Below are 21,992 nucleotides of genomic sequence, written 5' to 3'. Positions count from 1 at the left end.
TGCAAGTGCACGTATAAAATATTTTATGTTTTGAAACTTGAATTGAAAGTAGTGATACTTGCGCAAAGATTTTCACTCTGTGAAACCGTTCCTATTTTTCGGAGGAGAAACCATGGTTTAGCCATGCATTAGGGAATGAAAATGGCATGATAAAGGGTGTAAAAGTCAAGTGAAGTAATCGGTTCAAAATCACATTCATGTCAACCCATGAAAATGGCAACAAATACAAGTGAAGTTTTCATTCTTAAAACGAGGCTCCTCCAATGGCAAAAATCATGCTCGCTCTTTGGGCACGTTTCTTTGCAAGATCGTGATTCTTGGTGTAATTTCCCCCCACCACTCACCACTCCCCTTATTTCTTTGTTACCACTGTTCAAACTTTTTTTTTTTTTAGCTGAAGTGAATTTTAAAGGAAAATGTTAAGCAAGAAAAACATATATAAATTAATATTATTTTAATTTTCATAAAAATAATACATTAAATACAAATTTTTAAAATAAAATATTATTAATTAAACCGGTAATAACTGCATCCGTTATATTCACCGTTTACATTGACTAAAACTCTGTTCAATCCATTACGTGGCTTTTCATGATTGGCTCAAAACTATGTCAGTTAAAATTAAAAAAAAAAAACTAGTATAATTTTCTTTTTCCTTTTAAAGGAGTGCACTCTAGAGGGTCTTCCGTCTGCAATGGTCTGTCGTCGTTGACCTCTATCTGGAGCCAAAAGTGACGCGCCATGGCTCGAACCTGGCTTCACCTAACCTCGTCGTCCCTTCTAATACTCTATTCCGTGATCTGGTTCAATCTCTCCGCCGTCGATGCAAAAAATCATCACCAACGGCCAATGGTCCTTCCTCTACATCTATCATCACGCAATCATTCCTTCCACCGACACGTGGATAATCTCCGCCGTCATCTCCAGCAATCGGAGCTCTCTCGTTCCAGTCCAAACGCTCGCATGAGACTCTACGATGATCTCCTTTCCAACGGGTCTCTCTCCAATAAAATAAGTTCCTTTTTTTTTTCTTTTTGAATTTTCGAAATATTGAGGAATTCTTTTTTTGGTAATTTGCAGATATTATACGACTCGGTTATGGATAGGAACGCCGCCTCAGGAATTCGCTCTTATCGTCGACACCGGAAGTACTGTAACTTATGTTCCTTGCTCCAGTTGTGCACGGTGCGGCAAGCATCAGGTTCGGTTCCGTCTGATCAAGTTCGTACAGTTCAGCTTTCCCAGTTGTTAATTGTAATTAATAAATTTGAAAATTGATGCTTTGTTTGAATTAAGATTGAGATTATTAACTTTAATTAATTTGAAATTAGTGGAGTTATTAGCTTACTAGAATATTAAAGAAGTTAAATGGCGACTTTGAGTCTTAAATTTTTACCATTCTAATTAGAAAGTGAGTTATGCTTGGCTGCTAGATTTAGAATCTTTGTGTAGTTTCTTGATTTGCAGATCTGTTAGTTAGAAATTAATTAGGGGAACTGGTGATTTTATGGCAATATTAATCTCTTGTTGGAATCCAGGATCCAAGATTCCGACCAGATTTGTCTAGCACTTATCAACCTGTAAAATGCAATCCAAGTTGTAATTGTGATGATGAGCAAAAGCAATGTACTTATGATAGGCGGTATGCTGAGATGAGTTCCAGCAGTGGGGTGCTTGCGGAGGATGTTGTTTCTTTTGGGAATGAAAGTGAACTTGTGCCTCAGCGTGCCGTTTTTGGTTGCGAAAATATGGAAACGGGTGATCTTTACAACCAACGAGCTGATGGTATAATGGGTTTGGGTCGGGGCCGGCTTAGTATTGTTGATCAACTTGTTGATAAGAGTGTTATTGGTGATTCATTTTCTTTGTGCTATGGTGGGATGGATGTTGGCGGAGGTGCAATGGTTCTCGGAAAAATCACTTCTCCCCCTGAAATGATTTTCACCCATTCAGACCCTTTCCGCAGGTATACTTCTATTACAGGATCGTATTTGTGGATGTTTTTTTCCTAATATTGCGTCTGGTACTTCTTACACATTCACTTTAGTTTTTGAATGTCAACAGCCCTTACTACAACATTGAGCTTAAGGATATGCATGTTGCTGGAAAGCGATTGAAGTTACCCACTGGGGTCTTTGATGGAAGGCATGGAACAGTCTTGGACAGTGGAACAACATACGCTTACTTTCGAAAAGATGCTTTTGTTGCATTTAGAGATGCTGTAAGATCTAATAGCTTTGAGCTTGATGCTAAGTTTAGTTTGTTTGCTAGTCAAGTTCTCATTTTCTACTCTACGATTAATATTTACTTTGCAGAAGCCAGAATTATTAATTAAGGCTTAGAAAAAGTTTCTAATTTTGCTTGTGAAGTTTAAAAGCACGTGCTTTTGTTGCATTTACATGCACCATAATGGGTGAATGTCTACTTATTTTGTCATTTATTGTAATGTATGTTACTTTGAGAAGAGCGAGTTGGAAATTTATGCATTTAGGTATCATATAACAAGGGAGCTGTGGAGAAACTGAGTACAGATACATATTAATATATCTGGGTTTTAATGTTATTTGAACTAGTTATTCCTTATGATAACTGCTTTATTACTTTCCAAGCTCTTGGAGATGCTACTTCTTAAATATTGGTACTATTTTCTTTAATCATCCTATATCTGGAACTTGTCATTTATAGCACCTGTTCCCTTCAGAAGTTTGAAGCGTGTCTATTCTTCATGATTATTATCCTTAAACAAATGTGGAGTCCATTTTTATAGTTATTATTGGGAAATAGTACTGGCACTTTGTAAAGGAATAGTAAACTACTAGTAAAATATTAATTGACTTATTATAATTTGCATTTGTTAAGTTATTGTGGAAGCCTTGAATGAAATTAACTTGTTCTATGATTATTGGGGATTGATTTCTGTGGTCTGGCCATTTAGGATTTAATATTCCATGAACTGTTGCTCGGTCTGTGTCTCCATCTTGAAAATTATGGCTGCAACCTCAGCATCAAATCATGGCCGCAACCATGATTAATCTCATTCATCAGAAAATACTTAATGTTGGTGTTGTTCTGTACTTGCTGCAACTCAAACTATTCTGTCAGCTTAATATTTATTAACATAAATATCAGCATCTATGCACCTGCATGCTAATGTTCAGACCTGTTCTTCATGATTATTTTGCTATGTTAATGCAGATCCTAAGGGAAGTTCATTTTCTCAAAAGGGTCCATGGTCCTGACCCTAATTATGATGATGTCTGTTTTTCTGGTGCTGGAAGGTGTTGCCAATAACTTTTTCATTTTATATGAAATGCTGAAATTTGTTGTCTTCAATCCATCTTAATGGTTTTTATTGAAATGTAATACAGGGATGTTTCCCAGCTATCAAAAATTTTCCCAAAGGTTGAGATGGTATTTAACAATGGAAATAAGTTATTGCTGTCTCCAGAAAACTACCTGTTCCGGGTAATTAATCTTTTTTTTAAACTTTGCGTGGTTAGGCCAAAATGGGACCTTGGTTGGTGGCAAAGCTTATTTAAGTGGTTATAAAACATTCTTGCATCATCTATTTTCTATGCTAGTTTTCAAACTACTATCTAACACGTATCTTTTCTGTCTCTGTCTGTCTCTCAATGGCATGCTTTGTAGCACACAAAGGTTAGTGGTGCATATTGCTTGGGAATTTTCCCAAATACAGAATCTACCACTCTTTTAGGAGGTATGTTGCTTCATTTGCCAAACACAAAGCCCCCTCTCCCTCTGCATATGTGCAATTGTGTACGCATGTGTGTAGCATAGCGTATCATATAGTTTTGAAAAATGTATGCCAAAAACCTTAAGTTCTTGCAGTATATGCAGGCTTATCAGACCATATGCTTGTCCAACTCAATATATTTTGTTTGTTTGCATAACTGCAGTAATAATCTCGTTAACTTTTGCTTGTTTGAGGCAGGAATTGTTGTCCGGAACACCCTAGTCACATATGATCGGGGTAATGACAGGATAGGCTTTTTGAAAACTAATTGTTCTGAACTATGGAGGAGAGTGCACTTCTCTGGTGTGCCTGCACCAGCTCCTTTAGTCTCCCAAAGCAATGATACTAACATGGATATTACTCCTACACTAGCCCCAAATGAATCACCAGCAAATGTTCTTCCAGGTGCAAGGCTTATTACTTGCTTTCTTAAAATGTTTTCCACATGTTCATTGGTTTCTTCCCTTGCACTGTTCCATGAATTGATGTATCATGATCACAATTTAAGTAAACATACTTTCTTATATATTGGTTAGTACTCAAGTTCTTTTCTCATGAAGGAAAAATCAAGCCAGATGGAAATTACAAATATAAACAGAGATGCTGTACGTGGTTTCTATTTCTTCTATAGATGGAAATTATAAACATAAAGAAGGTTCTGGTTGGTATTGGGGAAAACTACACTATAATTATAATAGACCTCCAAAAAGTTTGTTAACTTTAACTGCTAATCTCATGAACCTGTTTTTTTATAGTCACCTTGATGACAGGTGAAACTGGAGTTCTCTTTCTTTTATTTTTATAAGTTTTTTTTTTTTTATATTTAAGTTTTTGAAAAACAAGTTGCTTTTCGTAAGGAGGTTGATGACACATTTACTTTTGTAATCTTGATAAAATCTGTTAGTCATTCAAAGATAGTGTCATCTATGAAGTTAGATTATTGTCCTAATAACCATAGAAATTTCTTGTAGATTTAGAAGGAGGCTTATAATTCCTGATAAATAGCATGCATGCAACCACAGGGATATTTTATATAAATTTCTCATAAATAATCTGATTTCTAGGCAGATACTCAACTTATGTGCACACATTTAAAGCTTATTATAGTTGAGATGGCCTAATTTCATATCACGTCCTTTTTGGTATAATCTTGTTTACTCTATAATCATCATATTCTGCTAACAGAATGGGCTTATTGATTGCTTTAGGCTTATAGTGTTTGCATCTCGTGGTGCTTATTTCATTTTCTACAGATTTGACAATTAGTATGATGATAAGCCTAGTAGTCTTGTTGATTTTTGAGTGATATGCAAGCATTTATACAAATTGATCTTGTAAACTGTACATTTTCTCTGATGATATTGTCTCCCTAAACATGATATTCAGGTTCATTTCGTATTGGATTTATAACATTTGATATGTCAATTAGCACAAACGATTCCAAATTGAAGCCTGACTTCAAGGAGCTTGGAGAATTAATTTCCCAGGAACTGGAAGTCGATAATTCACAGGTACAACTGAATTACCTTGACTTTAACAAGTTTTTTCGGGCTTGTGGGAATTAGATTTGAAGTTGTGCATTGGACTGCTTTAAAAATATTTGGAATCGATGGCGGAGTTCCATGGTTTTGTCAAAACATGTAACATGCAGATTTAAGTAGATGTGTCCACCTGTCAAAACATCATTCTTATTTGGTTATTGGTGCAATGTAATCTGAATCTGATTTTAAGCAATGATGTCATATATTTGGAATTGTTGGTGGAATTTCATGGTTTTGTCAAAACATGTAACATGCAGATTTAAGTAGATGTGTCCACCTGCCAGGTGGCCTACTAGCCCACTCAAAATTTGGTGGGCTGGGCCTAGAGAAAAAAGCTAGGCCTGATAAAAATTTCAGCTGGGCCCAGAAAAAGATTTCTTTCTACAACCAGGTTTTAGATATTATGTTTAAAGCTTACCTTGAGCCTAACTCAAGTCAGGCCATGGACACCTCTAGTATTTAACTTAAACTAGGAATTAAGCTTCCTTGCCCTATGGTTATGTGTGGGTTTCTTCTTGTGGGTACGGGGGAGTGGGCATATAGTGACCACTATATGCACTCAGCCTTAGCCCAAAAATAACCTCCCATTGTGTAGTTTTAGAATTGTAGGTCTATCTATCAGTGTAACTTGTATCTCTGTATATTGCTTTGTGTTTGACAATAATGAATTAGCCTTTATCTGGTTTACCATAGTTATGTGATTGGTTTGATTTTTCAGGTTCACCTGCTGAATGTCACTAAGAAGGGGAATGATTACCTTGTTAGATGGGGAATTTTTCCCGCTTCATCTGCTAATTATATTTCTAATTCCACTGCACTGGTATTACCACTACTGTGAAAGAGTTGCAAATTCAATTTAAAATTTTTCCGTCAATTTACCACAGCATTCATCTGAAGCTCATTTTCCTTTATTATGTGTAGAGCATCATTCTGCGCTTAAGGGATCATCGAATGCAGTTTCCTGAGAGATTTGGAAATTATAAGTTGGTTGAATGGAATGCTGAACCTCAAAGGAAGTTGTATGTTCACTTTTGCATTCTGCTTTTATTATTCCTTCTATGCTACTAGCGTGGATTTAATTGGCTACCATTTTTGTGATGAACAAATCTTTGGTGCATTTTGGACTATGAAGTTAAGGTCACAGTTGAAGGGATGGGACTGGGATGCCAGAATGTGATAGATAAAAGAATGATGATGGAGTGGGTTGGCTGGCGATAAAGATGAAGTGGGATGGTCCTGCGTGAGAAAGGCTATCAGATTAGCACTATTTTTGCATCCAGGATGTGGTAATCAGGAGGGTTGGTAGGGACACATGATGCAGCTATGGGCCTCTTGGTTTAAACCATTGTAGTAGACCATGATATTTGTAGTAGCATCTATTACCTGTCTACAACTTAGGGGTTCTTTTTGCCCTAGGTCAAGGTTCCAGTTTTAGGACATTTTTACCATGGAGCTATTTCACCTAAACTCAGATAGATGTGTAACACATAGATGGTTGGATACAGTGAAATTTTATGAAAATTTCACACTAATACTAATTTATAGGGTCTCAAGAATCATGTTCATGTGGATTTAAGTTGCCCAACGTGTGTCCAATGCAATTACATTAGAACCATGAATCCATATGGATTTAGAGAACTATAACGTCAGCTTTCCTTTTTTTGGTTTTTTCCGAGGACATTCTTTCCTAGACTATATATTATTTCTTTTCCATCTTCTTGAACTGGTTTAGCTAAAGAAATAACATTGGGTTCTTACTGGAGTTCACAGGTCATGGTGGCGAAATCACTTTCTGGCAGTGGTACTTGGACTTTTAACAACTCTGATTCTTAGTTTGTCAGTTATTGGGATATGGTTGGTTTATCGACACAGACAACAAGCAATCGCTGCTTATGAGCCTGTTGGTGCTCCTATTCCGGAGCAAGAGCTTCAGCCTCTTCAATCTTAAAATTTTATCCAGTCATAAACTCGTAATTATCTGCAGCATAGTTTTCTTGTATACTATTTATTATCTTGCACAGAATACATGCTTTTGGAGTTCTCATAATGACGATGACGGTCCATCCAAGCCAGATAGGTACGATGTGATGAATATTAAAACCCTCTGTTGTAAAATTTTTTATCTTCTATTTTTTAGAAAGAAAAAAATGAAAACCAAACGTGCTAATAGATAATTTGACAATATGATCATACTTTTTACTGTGATGTATGTGAATACTTCCAACAACGTTCAGATCAAGTAATACAAGATCCATTTGGGGTAGGAAACTATAGTTAATACTTAATAGTCCCTTTTATCTTTAAAAAAAAAATTGTCTTCGGTGTGCTGGAAAATTGATGTTTTTATCATACGCATGTCGTTGGCATTGCTATATGTAAAATATCTCATATACCTACATTTTATTGCTATAGCATTCCACCCTAATCTCTGATGATACCAGCTTAGGTAAATGAGATGTTTTACATTGATTTGAAACGATCTGGACTACATACAATGAAGAAGCCAATGTGGTGGTCCTGGCTCTGATTACAGCCGCACTTGATTCCTTATTGAGAAAGACCCCACACCCCGTGAACAAACCCGCCATTTTGGTGTGGCTAATGAAAAAGGGGAAATGGTCGAAAATGGAAAAATATACACGCAGCAGACTACGGGGTAGGTCGCGGCGCTACTTTTTCATTAACCCAAAACTTGTTCTGTAAAAACTTGCTTCTCTGAAAAGGTTAGAGATGAAAGAGTAAGGAAAAGAAATGGGGTTCGATGAGTGAAAATTATCACACCAGAGTTTCATTAACCCCACATTAAATGGTGCATTCTTAGTAAGGACTTGAGCCATTTCCATGACCTAAGCTTCCTCTGGCGCTGCTTTAGTGCATGGACCGAGGATGATTTACGCTCGAAAGAGCAAGTGCGTTAAGCAAAGATAAAAGTACGAAGATTTATATGAAAGCAAATGCTTTCAAGTTCGCAGTTCAATAAAAGAGAAGCTGATCAATGACCATATCACCAGACGAACTCATTTAAAATAATAGAAGAAATTAAAAGGTCAAACCCAAATCTTTTTCTCCCCTTCCCCATTAAAATTTTGGAGTTCGGTGCAGTGCAGCATTGGTGCTTCGACCTTCAAAGCTTAAATTGTTACGAGTTATTGCTAGCTATGTGGCATAATCAAGTGGTAATACAAAGAAAAGCGCCAAAAGGGGATCGCAGCAGCAGGGATCAAAATAAAAGCGGCTGTTTCGTCCTAGAATTGCACGTGCATATGCTGTTTAGAAAATAATATTTCAACCGGTCAACCTCGAATTAAAAACTAGGTTTAACAGGCGTCAACTCAAGTATCATTATCTCCCAACTGCACAAACTTCATTGAAAATCGTGAGCTTGTACCTCATTGTTTAGTACAAGCCAGTTACCGGAGTACATAAAAATTAATCAAATGAGGCAAACATATTCATAAAACTATCGAAGGACCCCATTTATTCATTTAAAATACCAACAGGTAATAGAAACCTTTAATGGGTCCTCCATAACTCTTAATAGTTTAGTCTCACAAGCGCACTTATACCATCACTGCATTGTTGTTGGAAAGCAAAGCATGAGAAATACATGTAGGAAAAATCTAAGGGCACTTGGGCTTGCCCTTGGAGTTCTTCGTGTCTCTGTAGCAAGGGCACTCATCCTTGTTCCCATATGTCCCAGATGGAACACACTTGCATTTCTCACAGCAAATTCCACAGTACTTCAAGCATCTGTCTTTTACTCCTGCCTTTGAGCACCTCACCTTGCACTTGGAGTCACAGAAACCTGCTCATCATCATTAGCATACAATATATAAAACCAACCAAAGATTGAGAAATTTTCGTTTGTTCATTAGCTTTATTTTTCATATATATACCTGAACCGGCCATTGACACCTCAAAGAAAGAGGAGCCGATAACAAGAGAAACAAGCAGGAATGTCACCAGGACGAGCTTCATTTTCTTTCCCAGACAGAGTTTTGTTTACTATGAGTGTGTAATGCTAGTGGTTTCCAATGAGAGTTAGGCGGGAGGGGATTATTAATTTATAGTGAGGAACTAGCAGGGGTGGGTGAAAAGTAGCGAAATTGTTTACTACTACGTACTATGAAAAATATAAGTAATATCAACAGCAAATTACAGACTGTCACGGGGATAAGTTTTGTTTGGGTTTGGTGGAGTGACATCGCTTATTGGTTTAAGGCTTTACCTAACAAGACTGTACTGTTATGAAACATCAAGTACTAATCTTATTGCTTGCATTTATGGCTTTAAAGCAACTCTATCAAATTTGTTTTACCCTATCTTGATTTCGTGTCATTCTTTTATTCGGCCTTGTTGAAAAACATTAATGACACGAAAAGTTAATTGGAAGCTTAAAATTTTACCTTTGCACGTAAATATATTTATGGAATGTTGCGTTGAAGCTTCAATTTCTTTCCATTCATCCTTTTGCCATTCTAATTTTTGTCATCCACTGCCAACTAGGGAAGGCAATCTCGATGCAAAGCAACTAAAAGGTTTGTGCCACAATAGAATATATTTAAAGCCATTTTAACTTCAAAGCTGACCCTAAACTTTAATCTTATGTTGTATGTAATCATTGTAGGTGAAATACTTTCATAATGAAAGTCACTCTGCAAAGAAAAATGTGTTGAAGATTTCCATATGTTCCTATTAAATTACCATGCCTTGTGGCATAGGTTTAGCGAGTGATAACGTGAAGTTAACGTATAAATGTGTCCTTTTGTTCATCAATGTGATTATGCACATATCTTATAAGTGGGATTCCACTAAGCCTCTTACTCTTAGAAATGTAGCTGGACAGCATTTGCCATAGGGAAAAGGGTCAAAAGACAAATCTTCTGATTTGTTGAAGTGATACCTGTCTTTAATTTGAAGAACAGATACATATATCCAATGGGCAGTGAAAACTGAAAACGCCTTCCCTAGCTAGTTGCTTGGCTACCGTGCATATTGATGCCTTTAAGATTACTTATGAATGTTCATTCCCCATTCTTTTTTCTTTTTTACAATTTACCTTTTGGGGTTGTCGGAAGAAGACTCTGGAAGGGTAGAGAGTGGGAGGAAATATAAATGAGAAAGCTATAACATTGCTATCACTTTCCATGAATGCGGTGCCATGAAAGGTGAATGGTCCGCCCCTGTACTTTGCCACCTAAAGCGTGCCATGTCATGTGATCTGCTATGATCCATTTGAAACATTACGCAAATGAGTGTGATGCCAAATTCTTTCAAGACTTTTACATGATATTTTCTACAATAAGATTTGGCCACTTGGGGGACACTTCCAAATTATAATGTACGTACTATTAGATAGAGATTGAGTATATCTATTGTATGTATATGCCATGTGTATTGACTCGTTCAATGATTCAAATATGTCAATGAACCTTAATTTCGATCAGAAACATTAGATTGAAATGCATTTCTTGTTTAACGCTTATGGCTGAGCAATGGTTATTCGTCAACTTGGAATTAAAGAGATGAAATCAGCCTGCCTTAGCTGAGTTATGGCTGCAATAAAAGGTTCCATGTATGCATAGAGGTGACCCCATGTTCAGGTTTTATTTCTTTTGTTTGATTATTATTGGTCCCCATATTGAGCTGAGCTGGTCTTTATTCTCGAATGGCTTCCAACGGGGTCCTCTTCCATTAGTTTGCAACCAATCTATCCTAGCAGCTAAGCACCAGGTTACAACTATATATAGCTGTCCAAAATTCCCAGAAGGATCTTATAATTTCCTTCGTTGCATTCAAAGTAAGGAAAATGACCTGTATTGAAAGATTATTCTTAACAAAATGACAAATAAAAGACTGACAATTTCTTTTTATACAAGCATTTAGCCTACAACAAAGCTGGCCCAACTTTCAAGTGGCATGCGGGCTAGCAATCTGCTCATCTGCGTAATAAAAACAATGTCATCATATTGAAAATCTTTTGGCCATTCCCGAAAGAAGAATAAATGATGATCAGTGATTTTCTGTTTTGAATAATGGTTTATTTATTGGATTAGAGATAGAGTAGGAAGTAATTCAAAAGCTAAAATATTGTGTACTGTTTTTTCATGGTTAGCAGTTATTAAGTTAAACACGCGAAAGGAAATCCCTACCTAAACACGTCCCAAGAAGGGAATTGTGGCTGTAAAGCTAAACCAGTGCCCTTCCTTACAGCTTCATGTTAAATGAATGATTCATCTGGAAAATGAAACCAATGGTGGTCCACGAAAATTTTGAACCGGTCCCATTCCCATATGACAGTATATTACCAAGGAAAGTTCATTTCTAACATTATTGGAGTAGTCACGTTGTGATCTAATCCTGAAACAAGTAGGTCAAAAAATGTTCCAATTCCATCTCCAACTTAAAATTTCAAAAAATCGAATCTTAATCTACCAAGAAATAACAGATTTGATCATCCAAAGCACATTCTCCAAGGTTGCCAATGCTTACAATAAAGGGGCTTGCCTTTTCTCCCTTGAATGCATTTGGTTAGCAACTTGGACCTGTTCCACAATGGCAATGATCTAAAACTTTCAAGCCCATGCTTATTCTAGCAACTCAAAGTTGTTTTTCGTGGGGCTCTGGAGATGTAAAAACCCATTAATGCAATCAAGCCCGAAAGTAAAGAACTGCAAAATATTAAGGCTAGAAATTGGGCCAGTTTTAATTGGCAAACTTTGTTACCATTTAGATCCAACTCAAAAGGAGGAGACACCAATTTGACGTAAAATTTGGAAATCTAGAAGGAGGCGAGGGAGATCAATTTAAATCAGAAATTGAAAGTCATCTAAAGTTAGGTTTTGGTTAGTCTTTAAAGCTATCCAAAGTCGGATTCTAATCTTAACTTTTCTTACTTTTAGTTGGCATCATTCACACCAAGGTCTCAATTTCAGTTTTCAGCTCGTTGATGATACTAGATTACTAGTCGTAGTTTGGTGACATTAATCTCAAATATGCAGACAAGAAAGGCTGTTATGACCATAACAGCTTAAGCCTGATGACCAAACAGTATCTTTACCATCCCAACATCTACCTAACTCAATAATCTTCTCTTGTTTCACCAATCATCGTGTTGACCGTGACAGAAACTCTATCTACATATTAATCAACTAGCTCGTCTTGTTGTTACATTAGAAAGAAGAATATATTGAAAAACAAAATTTTGGATAGGGGCATGGATTTTAAGAAGGGCCCATGACCCTATGATAACAAAAGTCCCACACCCCAATGACAAAGGTGGCTGCCCAAGGCACACATTTGTTTGTCTTGAAGCTTTTCTTTGTTGCCTTGTTTCAGAGCTGATGAGATGATGATCATGCTGATCAAACCCGCTCTATGATTGGCAGACTCAGGTATCGTTCAGAAAAATCAACTTGTTGGCAAGAAAGAATCAGGATCTCGAGATGTTTTCTTATGAATTGGAACATTTTGCGTTAGCAGATGCCAAAGATGTCTTAAACATCCATCGTAGTTAAGGTCGTTGGGTGTAGCACCCAACTAATCCAGCGAAACTCATGCTTTAATCATTCTAAGCAAACACAGAATAAAGAGAAGTGGGAAAGAAAAAACATGACAAAAAGAAAAAGATGGATAAGCCTAAGCTAAGATGGTTTGTTGGTTCATCTAAGAATATTTTCTTTTGCCCAAAAGATCTTTGTCCGAGAATCGTTTTTCTAGTTTATCAACCAAATCAATGTTACTGGATTAGGCCGTTGATAATTAATTGAGTTCATAAATATAATAAATTTATAAACAATTAATTTTTAATTAAAATTTAGATTTCATGGGTATCATTAATGTCGAGTTTGAATTTAAATACTTGGTTTGAAAATGCTTAAAAAACTGCTGGCTAAACTGAGAATTCACTATAACATGATTGCAATTGATTTTAGTGTATCAAGTATGCTCATCAAGTGCCCCTTTAGGCAATCATAACCAAAAATTTCAGTGGGAGTCATTGGGAATAACTCTAAATTAAACAGCTACATAATGTTTAATTAATGGCTATGGGTCATTCCCCATCATTGGTGTTTTTTGTTCATTAAAATCACCAAATTGCAACTTCAAATTGCTTTTTTTTTTTCTTGTTGAGGAAAACAAAAGAATGGGTAATATTTAAATGAATAATAATCGAGTGGGTTTCAATTTTCTTTTGTTTTCTATTTCAAAAGAATAAATAAATTAAATATGGGATATCGAAGTCTTGTTAAAGACTCAGCTCAGTCAAATCTATGCTGGCAGAGGTCCCCCCGAACCCTTGTCCGTTCAACATTTTCACATTTGAAATCAACTCCCATTAAAAATAGAGGGACCACATTGTTAGTCCAAAATGTTCATTTACCATAATCTTCTATTTCTAAATTCCTTTTTTTTTTAAAGTTATTTTTGCCCGGGATAGATAGGTAACAAAACAATTCAATAAATAACCTTATTTTTTAATTGCAATTTTTTTTTATAAAAAAATATTTTAGCCTTGAATTGATCCTTATTTTGAAAAGATAAAACATTAAAACTAAATAAACTTGATCAAGATTTTAAAAAAGATTTATTTAGTCCATGTTCTTAAGTTTTATATTTTGGTACTAAATAAATAATATGATTTTCAAAATTTAAACAAACATTTCTTGGTTTCATATTTCTCAAACCAAATCTATCTTTAAAGATTATTTATTTGAGCTTAAATGAAAGTCCAATTATTGTTTTTAAAGTGAACTTATTCATTTTGGACTTAATACAATTTTGATAATATTGGTTTTGAGAAAAAAATTAACTTAAGAAAGCTGTTTTACAAGAACAAAATTTTTCAACATTAAAATTTTTTTATTTTTTGTATTAATTCACAATGTTTTAATATTTAAATTTTACATGGTTGGAAAGTTCTTTGAGTTTACTTTCTAATGGATCAAACAAAATCAAAATCCAAATTAAAGAAAAGATTTTAAATTTTTACTAGACACACTGCAGTTGTAAAAAAAATTGCACAATGGGTAAATTTGAAAATTCACTATAATTTGTACTCAATGAATTAGGTGATAAATTTTATATGGATAGAAAGCCCTTTAAGTCTAGTTTCTAAATCTTCAAACGATTTATAATTTGGATTTGTATAACTCAATATATGATCAAATTAGTGAGTAGAGTACAAAACAAAAAATAATCACCCAACCACTGACAGGATAGATCCTCTCATGGAAATGATCGATCGGGTCATGATTTTGAAAGGCAAATTGGTTCAAAACATGAACCAATCGATCCCCTCATGAAAGGGATCAATCAGGTTTGGGCAACTACATCTCCAATGGCTATTTTATCAACCATTCAACGACTACTTTCATTTCCTAAACATTCCCAACGCCTATTTCTTCAATTTCTCTATAAATTGGGCATTCCAACACACCAAGAAGATTGATGAAGTAAGAGAGCAAGTACTAATAAGTTATATTTTTATTTTCTCTTAGAATCAAGAGTTTTTAGAATTTAAATTCAATATCCTTTGTATTTTTTGTATTCAAAATATTGTTATGTTTCATTCATTATTTTCTTTGTACTTCATTAAGAAAACACTCAATCTTAAGAGGTATTTAAGTTTGTAAAAATTATTTTGGTTATCATGTAAGTAAGAGGTGATGTATCCTCTTAATATTGTAAGGGTAAAGGTTGCTATCTAAGCCTTGAAAAAAAGATAAAAATTTAGTATAAGATAAGTTTATATCTTGTAAGAGTTTTTCTTCGATAGTGGATTGAAACCTTGGTGTGGACAACCAAGAAGAGAGGATGTAGGTGCATTATGAAGAAAGATCGAACCTCTATAAATTATTGTGTTTGATTTCTCTATCCCTATCTTCGTACAATTCATTGTTGTTTATATTTGATTTTAGGTTCATTAATTATTATTGTTTGCATTATATTTTCATCAAAAGTGCTTATTATTTTAATTTTTATTCAATTATATTGAAATCATTTGTTTGGGAAGAATTTAGAGAGATCTAATTCACCCCTCTCTTAGATCATCATCTCACATAAAAAGCTAACAATTGGTATTAAAGCTTTGGTCTCTTTTTTATAGGTTTAACCACCTTGAGTAAAGATCCTATAGCTCAATTTTGGTTTCAAGATAGTGAGAAAGTCCTCAAAGCTCTTATGGTTGATAAATTTGAATTTTGTGAATAGAGAAGGAGGATGAAGATGTTCATAATGGTTCAAGATTTTAGAGCTTAGAATGTGATTGAAAAAGAGCTTGAAATTTCTTCAAATGATGTAAACTACATGAGGCAAGTGATGGATAATGCCAAGGCTAAATGCTTACTATATGGAGCTCTTGACTCTCATAAATTCAACTTGGTATCAAAGTGTCCAACCTCAAATGAGATATGAGAGAAATTAGATGAAATATATGAAAGATAACAATCCAACCGAAATGCATCATGTCTCATAGCTCTTGAAGATCCGGAGATAACCTCTAATTTTATTTATTTAAATTCATATGATTTTGATGAATTACAAGATGCTTATAATAAGCTATATGTTGAATGTAAATCAATGAAGAGAAAATATAAGAAAATGATTTCAAAGTTGAATGTAGAGAATGAGTTTTTAATGAATGCAAAAAATACTTTGGAAAAAAAATAAAAAATTAAAAATAGATTTTGAAACCTTTCAAAATAGGTATGAAATTTTAGAAAAAGAAAATTTTGATTTGAGAAAGAAATTTAAAGTTTTGATGAATGAAAAACAAGAGCTTTTAAACAAGAGTTTAAGTAGTAAAATGATTAAATGCAATTTTTATAATTTTCATGGTCATACTATACATACTTGTCTTATTATAAGAAAATTTTCATTTAGAATTAGGTAAGTATGGGTTTCTAAATGAACAAATGACTTGGTGACTAACTTTCAAGGACCCAAAGCAATTTGGATACCAAAAATCAAATGAGATTGTCTTTTGTAGGTATGCTAGAGTAATAAGCTACAATGTGAGATTGAAGATTAAATACTCTAGACACACAATGGAGATGGGTAACCTCTAAACTTTTATTTGAAAAAAATTTGAATTTAGTTACCTATTCTTGATGAAATTTGGATGCTTGATTGATTATGTAAAATTTGGTTGCTTATTCTTGTTAGACATAGAATGCTTAATGGATATTAGTATATGCTTTATTGATATATCTTGAATATATCAATTTTACTTGAGAAAATGTGAGTTTGAATTGAACATGCATTTATTTTGCATAAATATATTAGCTTAAATGATTTTGGCATAATGAAAATAATTTTGTGATTTTTATACATATTGATTTGTAATTGTTGAATATGCCTATATGACCATGTTGATTAAAATTACTCAATTTGTTCTTAATGCTTGGATAGTATGAAATTTTTTTTAAAAAACTTGATTGTTATATTCTAAATTGTTTTAACTCTTGATTTGTGATTTTAAAAAATATTGATGATCATCTTGTGTTTAAATCATACATATTGATGTTTGATTGTTCATCTCTTGACTTCTTATGAAATAATCTTGAAATATGATTTAATTCTTTATCCTTATTAATTCAAGATTTATTTTTTCTCTTGTGTTGATGAATTGATGAACTTTATGTGCTTAAAAGATATATATTGATTATTTGTTTATCTATATTTTTGGTCAAGATATGTACTCATATGATGATTGATTCAATTTGACTTTAATGCTTATAGTTTAAAATGCTTGAATTATTTATCTCTTGATTGTGAAAGACATTTTATGAAATATGCTTATTTTTGTGCTTAAATGTTTTATTAATTTTATGAAATATTATGGATCTTTGTGCTTAATTGATATATCTCTTGATTTGTGATTTTGAATATGATGAACTACATGCTTATAAATGATATGTGTTATTGGTTCATCTATTGTTCTTGTCAAGTATGTGCATATATGATAAATATGATTTTTCTTGACTTAACATGGTTGCAACATGACTTAAGTAAACGAATTTCTTATGATGCTTATTTTTAGCTTAAGTCATTGTTGATTATGGCCTATAATTTGTGTAGACATATTTATGCCTTAGTGCTAAATTTTCTTGAATATCTTTTTGATGATAAATATGTCTTCATTGTGTTTTTAGTTTTCATATGGCCTAAAAATTATTTTGACATATTTCTTGGTGATTTATTGAACATACATGAATATTGAATATGTCTATTTTGTGTTCATGAATGATCCAATTTTTTTTTATTTTTTTACATTACATGAAAACTTTTACTTTAGTGCCATTCTTGTGCTATTTGATGTTTAAATTGATATATAACCTCTAGCTTAAGTATATATCTCCCTTGTAATTGATAACTTGTGCTCAGTGAATAAATTTTCTTTTGCCTATAATGACTTAGAATATGAAATTATTTTCTAACAATTGGTATAATTTTGATCAATTGATTTTCTTGATGCTTTTAATGAAAATTTTTTATTAAAAATTTTTTTTAAGTCTATGCTAGGAGAACTTGAAATGAGCATGAACGAGCTTACATTTTTGGAATTTCAAGTTGAACAAGTAAAGCAAGTCATCTTCATCAATCAAACCCAAATACATCAAAGACTAGCTCAAATGTTGTGGAATGGAGGATTTAAAATCTCACTCAACTACAATGAGCATAACAACATAGCTTGATAAGGATAAATGTAATTGTATTGAATCTATGCTATGTGCCTATGATGTATAATATTTAATGCATGATTTCATAAATGCTTGCTTTGATATGTACAAAATGAGATATTATGTTTGGATTTATGAACACATTGCACAAATTAATCACCAAGCCACTTAGTAGATATTGTTCTAACATTTTTGAAAGTTTGGATTGATTAATTCACCTTCATTGATATTCATGCCTAGTTCTTGATTGCTTCGATTAATAGTTTTTATTGCATGAATATTTGTTTGAATTTTTGGACTTGGATATGAGTTGAATATATTGATTTTTTGATCTTTCAATTGCTTTGACTCATGGATTATGAACTTACAATTTTAAAATTTTATATACATGTTCATTGATTGACATTATTGAGATGGCAAGTACCAAATTATGCCTAAATGCTTGCATATTTTTTCAATTAGGTATATTGCTTATGTATTTTGCATATGCTTATCTGATTTTAATTGAAATACATGATTGAATATTTGCATATGTTTGAGTTAAATACTTTGTTTTGCATTAAAATAATTTAGATTATAATTGAATAATTATGCTTTTATTATTTATTTGCTATAGCATATGTGCTCATCATGTTTGAAAAATCATGTTTATATAATCTTTGTTATGACATTATGATAATTGAACCTCATTGCTCATTAGTACTTATGATTTATTATATATATATATATGAGCTTTTTGTTTTTGTTTGGATATGATAGCTTATGAAATATTGCTACTATCATTTATGCATGTATTGAATGAATCTTTCATATGCTTGGAATATGTGTGCTCTATGACAGTTGTTAAATAAAATTACTAACAATTGATATCAAAATTACTAAAATTTTTTTTTTAACTTTTATAGATACTTGTTTATGTGCCTATCCTTGATATAGCTTATACTTTTCATGTAAAATTATGTGTGCCTTAAATTGATTAATCCTTATTTTGAAATGAGAAGCAATATTGGAATACAATTTGCTTGATTTGTTTTGTTATAACAATTGGTATGCTTTTTGACGATATATCTTTAACAATTGGTATGAGCTTATATGCATGTGCTTAAATTTATGCTTAATTGTTGTTGATATTTTAGGTTCTAAGCACATCTTATGATAATATGATTTATGAGTAGATTGTATATCATTCATTATCCTTTACTCATAAATTTCATATAGTAAATTTGATGACTTGTGCTAAAATGCTAAAATTGGATACACTTATACTTTTATGCTTGAATACATGTATGTGAACTTCATTGTGTATATTATACTTGATTACATGCATTCAAAATACTATTGATATTATTGGTATCAAGCATTTTGTCTTATGCCTTAAATGATCTCTCTTTCTTTTGAAATGACAAAAATGAAGAGAGAGTTTAGAGATATTTCTTATTGTATGCTTATTACAATTGATATAAGAGTTTAAACATTTGGTATAAAGAGCATAAACAAAAATGAGGAGAAATTTTTTATGAATATATTTGTTAATTATGTCTCTTTGTGTTTATTTGCTCATTAATATGCTCATACCTTTTTGCTATGACAAAAAGGAAAAAAAATATCATATGGATAAATTTGCTTATGCTTGACATGCATATGTTTGATTGTGCTTATTTGATATATATGCTCTAACATATGTTTGGTGAGTTGTGTTGGATTAGGATGCATAAATTAAGGGGGAGTTTTCCAAAATGTCTTTCAAAATCTTAAATGTTTCAAAGAAAATTTTTCATTAAGCAAATTTATCTTTAAGTTTTGTCATATCAAAAACGGAAAGATTGTTAGTCTTGAATTAATCTTTATTTTGAAATGATAAAATATTAAAGCTAAATAAGCTTGATCAAGATTTTGAAAAAGATTTATTTAGTACATGTTCTTAAGTTTTATATTTTGGTATTAAATAAATAATATGATTTTCAAAGTTTAAACAAACCTTTCTTGGTTTCATATTTCTCAAACTAAATCTATCTTTAAATATTATTTATTTAAGCTTAAATGAAAGTCCACTTATTGGTTTTAAAGTGAACTTATTCATTTTGGACTTAATACAATTTTGATAATATTGGTTTTGAGAAAAAGATTAACTTATTAAAGCTGTTTTACAAGAATAAAATTTTCCAACATTGAACTTATTTTATTTTTTTGTATTAATTCACAAAGTTTTAATATTTAAATTTTATATGGTTGGAAAACTCTTTGAGTCTACTTTCTAATGGATCAAACAAAATCAAAATTCAAATTTTTTAAGAAAAGATTTTAAATTTTTACTAGACACTCTACAATTGTCAAAAAAACTGCACAAGATGTAAATTTGAAAATTCACTATAATTCGTACTCAATGAATTAGGTGATGAATTTTATCTGATAGAAAGACCTTTAAGTCTAGTTTCTAAATCTTTAAATGATTTGTAATTTGGATTTGTATAACTCAAGATATGATCAAATTAGTGAGTATAGTGTAAAATAATAGATAACCACACAGTTACTGACAATATCGATCCCTTCATGGAAGGGATCGATTGGGTCGTGATTTTGAAAGGCAAATTAGTTCAAAACATGAACCAATCGATCCCCTCATGGAAGGGATCGATCGGGTCTGGGCAAATACATATCCAATGACTATTTTATCAATCATTCAACGGCTACTTTCATTTCCTAAACATTCTTAACGGTTATTTCTTCAATTTCTCTATAAATTGGGCATTCCAACACACCAAGAAGATTGATGAAGCAAGAGAGCAAATGCTAACAAGTTATATTTTTATTTTCTCTTAGAATCAAGAGTTTTTAGAACTTAAATTTAATATCGTTTATATTTTTTGTATCCAAAATATTGTTGTGTTTCATTCATCATTTTCTTTGTACTTCATTCAGCAAACACTCAACCTTGAGAGGTATTTTAGTTTGTAAAAATTATTTTGGTTATTTTGTAAGTAATAAGTATGTATCCTCTTAATATTTTAAGGGTAAAAGTTACTATCTAAGCCTTAAAAAAAAAAAAAGAGATTTAGTACAAGATAATTTTGTATCTTCTAAGAGTTTTTCTTCAATAGTGGATTGAAGTCTTGGTGTAGACAACCGAGAAGAGAAGACGTAGGTGCTTTTTGGAGAAGGACCGAACCTCTATAAATCATTGTGTTTGATTTCTCTATCCTTATCTCGTTACAATTTATTGTTGTTTATATTTGATTTTAGGTTTATTAATTATTTTTGTTTGCATTATATTTTCATCAAAAATGCTTATTATTTTAATTTTTATTCAATTATATTAAAATTATTTGTTTGAAAAGAATTTGAAGAGATCTAATTTACCTATCTCTTAGACTACTATTTCATCTAAAAAATTGATAAAATTGATTGCTATTCCTTCTAATAAAATCTAATTTATTCTTTAAAATCCTAGAGTGCTAATTATTATCATAGATTTGACACTAAACCTTAAATATATTATTTGTCATTCGTTGTTGCCTTATATTTTCTAGGTTTAGGAGAAGAGAGATTTGATTTTTTTAAGCATAATATTATGTATTAATTATTGAATTTATGGTATGTAATGAATAAAAAAATTTTAAGATTTTTTAATTATTTTTTCTTATTAAGCTTGAAAGATATGAGAAATTATGCTCGATTTATTTTTTTTTTTCAGTGAAAAAAAATTCTCGTATTGCTTGATCGAAAGATTTTGGTTTTTTAATTAAAACACATTAAAAAAAAAAGCGTAGTAATTGCAACCTATTCCAACATTATCAACTCTCCATCTGGCACGCTTAGCACGCTCGCAATAGATTATTATTAATCCCACAACTCTTTTTATTTTTAATCATTGTTTGACCACAACTTGACCGTTGCTAACGCCGGCACTAACCCCCACAAATATCCCTTCACGAGAACAGATTCTCCGTTTCATTTTCCGTCACGATATTACATTTTTAAAGGAAAAAACTGACTTTTTTTTTTTTTTTCTGTAAA

General features: G+C 32.4%; 2 protein-coding genes across 2 annotated transcripts; one reads left to right on the top strand and one right to left on the bottom strand.

Moving 5' to 3' along the window:
• Window positions 1-687: 687 nt before the first annotated feature.
• LOC111312566 (Eukaryotic aspartyl protease family protein) lies at window positions 688-7,500 on the top strand. Its single transcript, XM_022912954.2, has 12 exons — window positions 688-995; window positions 1,081-1,201; window positions 1,539-1,966; window positions 2,065-2,221; window positions 3,196-3,278; window positions 3,369-3,465; window positions 3,649-3,718; window positions 3,953-4,159; window positions 5,141-5,265; window positions 6,014-6,115; window positions 6,217-6,314; window positions 7,066-7,500. Exons 1-12 carry the CDS (start codon window positions 742-744, stop codon window positions 7,241-7,243), a joined length of 1,920 nt encoding a protein of 639 aa, XP_022768689.2. The 5' UTR covers window positions 688-741; the 3' UTR covers window positions 7,244-7,500.
• A 1,246-nt stretch (window positions 7,501-8,746) lies between these two features.
• LOC111312573 (peamaclein) lies at window positions 8,747-9,331 on the bottom strand. Its single transcript, XM_022912963.2, has 2 exons — window positions 9,192-9,331; window positions 8,747-9,100 (listed from the first exon to the last, which is right to left on the bottom strand). The coding sequence occupies exons 1-2, from the start codon at window positions 9,271-9,273 to the stop codon at window positions 8,916-8,918; spliced, it is 267 nt and encodes an 88-aa protein (XP_022768698.1). The 5' UTR covers window positions 9,274-9,331; the 3' UTR covers window positions 8,747-8,915.
• Between the last annotated feature and the right edge of the window lie 12,661 nt (window positions 9,332-21,992).

The sequence above is a fragment of the Durio zibethinus genome, chromosome 1, assembly GCF_047325235.1.
Source record: "Durio zibethinus cultivar Kanyao isolate XHJ-2024 chromosome 1, ASM4732523v1, whole genome shotgun sequence".
Taxonomy (NCBI): domain Eukaryota; kingdom Viridiplantae; phylum Streptophyta; class Magnoliopsida; order Malvales; family Malvaceae; genus Durio; species Durio zibethinus.
This window is presented reverse-complemented; position numbering and strand designations above follow the sequence as displayed.

What these genes read in the sequence shown, in the direction of transcription:
- LOC111312573 (XM_022912963.2), bottom strand. Translation starts at nt 9,273, where the DNA reads ATGAAGCTCGTCCTGGTGACATTCCTGCTTGTTTCTCTTGTTATCGGC. An exon ending in GGTGTCAATGGCCGGTTCAG is followed by an intron (nt 9,101 to 9,191) that starts GTATATATATGA and finishes GATGATGAGCAG; the next exon opens with GTTTCTGTGACTCCAAGTGC.
- LOC111312566 (XM_022912954.2), top strand. Translation starts at nt 742, where the DNA reads ATGGCTCGAACCTGGCTTCACCTAACCTCGTCGTCCCTTCTAATACTC. An exon ending in GATGATCTCCTTTCCAACGG is followed by an intron (nt 996 to 1,080) that starts GTCTCTCTCCAA and finishes GGTAATTTGCAG; the next exon opens with ATATTATACGACTCGGTTAT. An exon ending in ACCAGCAAATGTTCTTCCAG is followed by an intron (nt 4,160 to 5,140) that starts GTGCAAGGCTTA and finishes CATGATATTCAG; the next exon opens with GTTCATTTCGTATTGGATTT.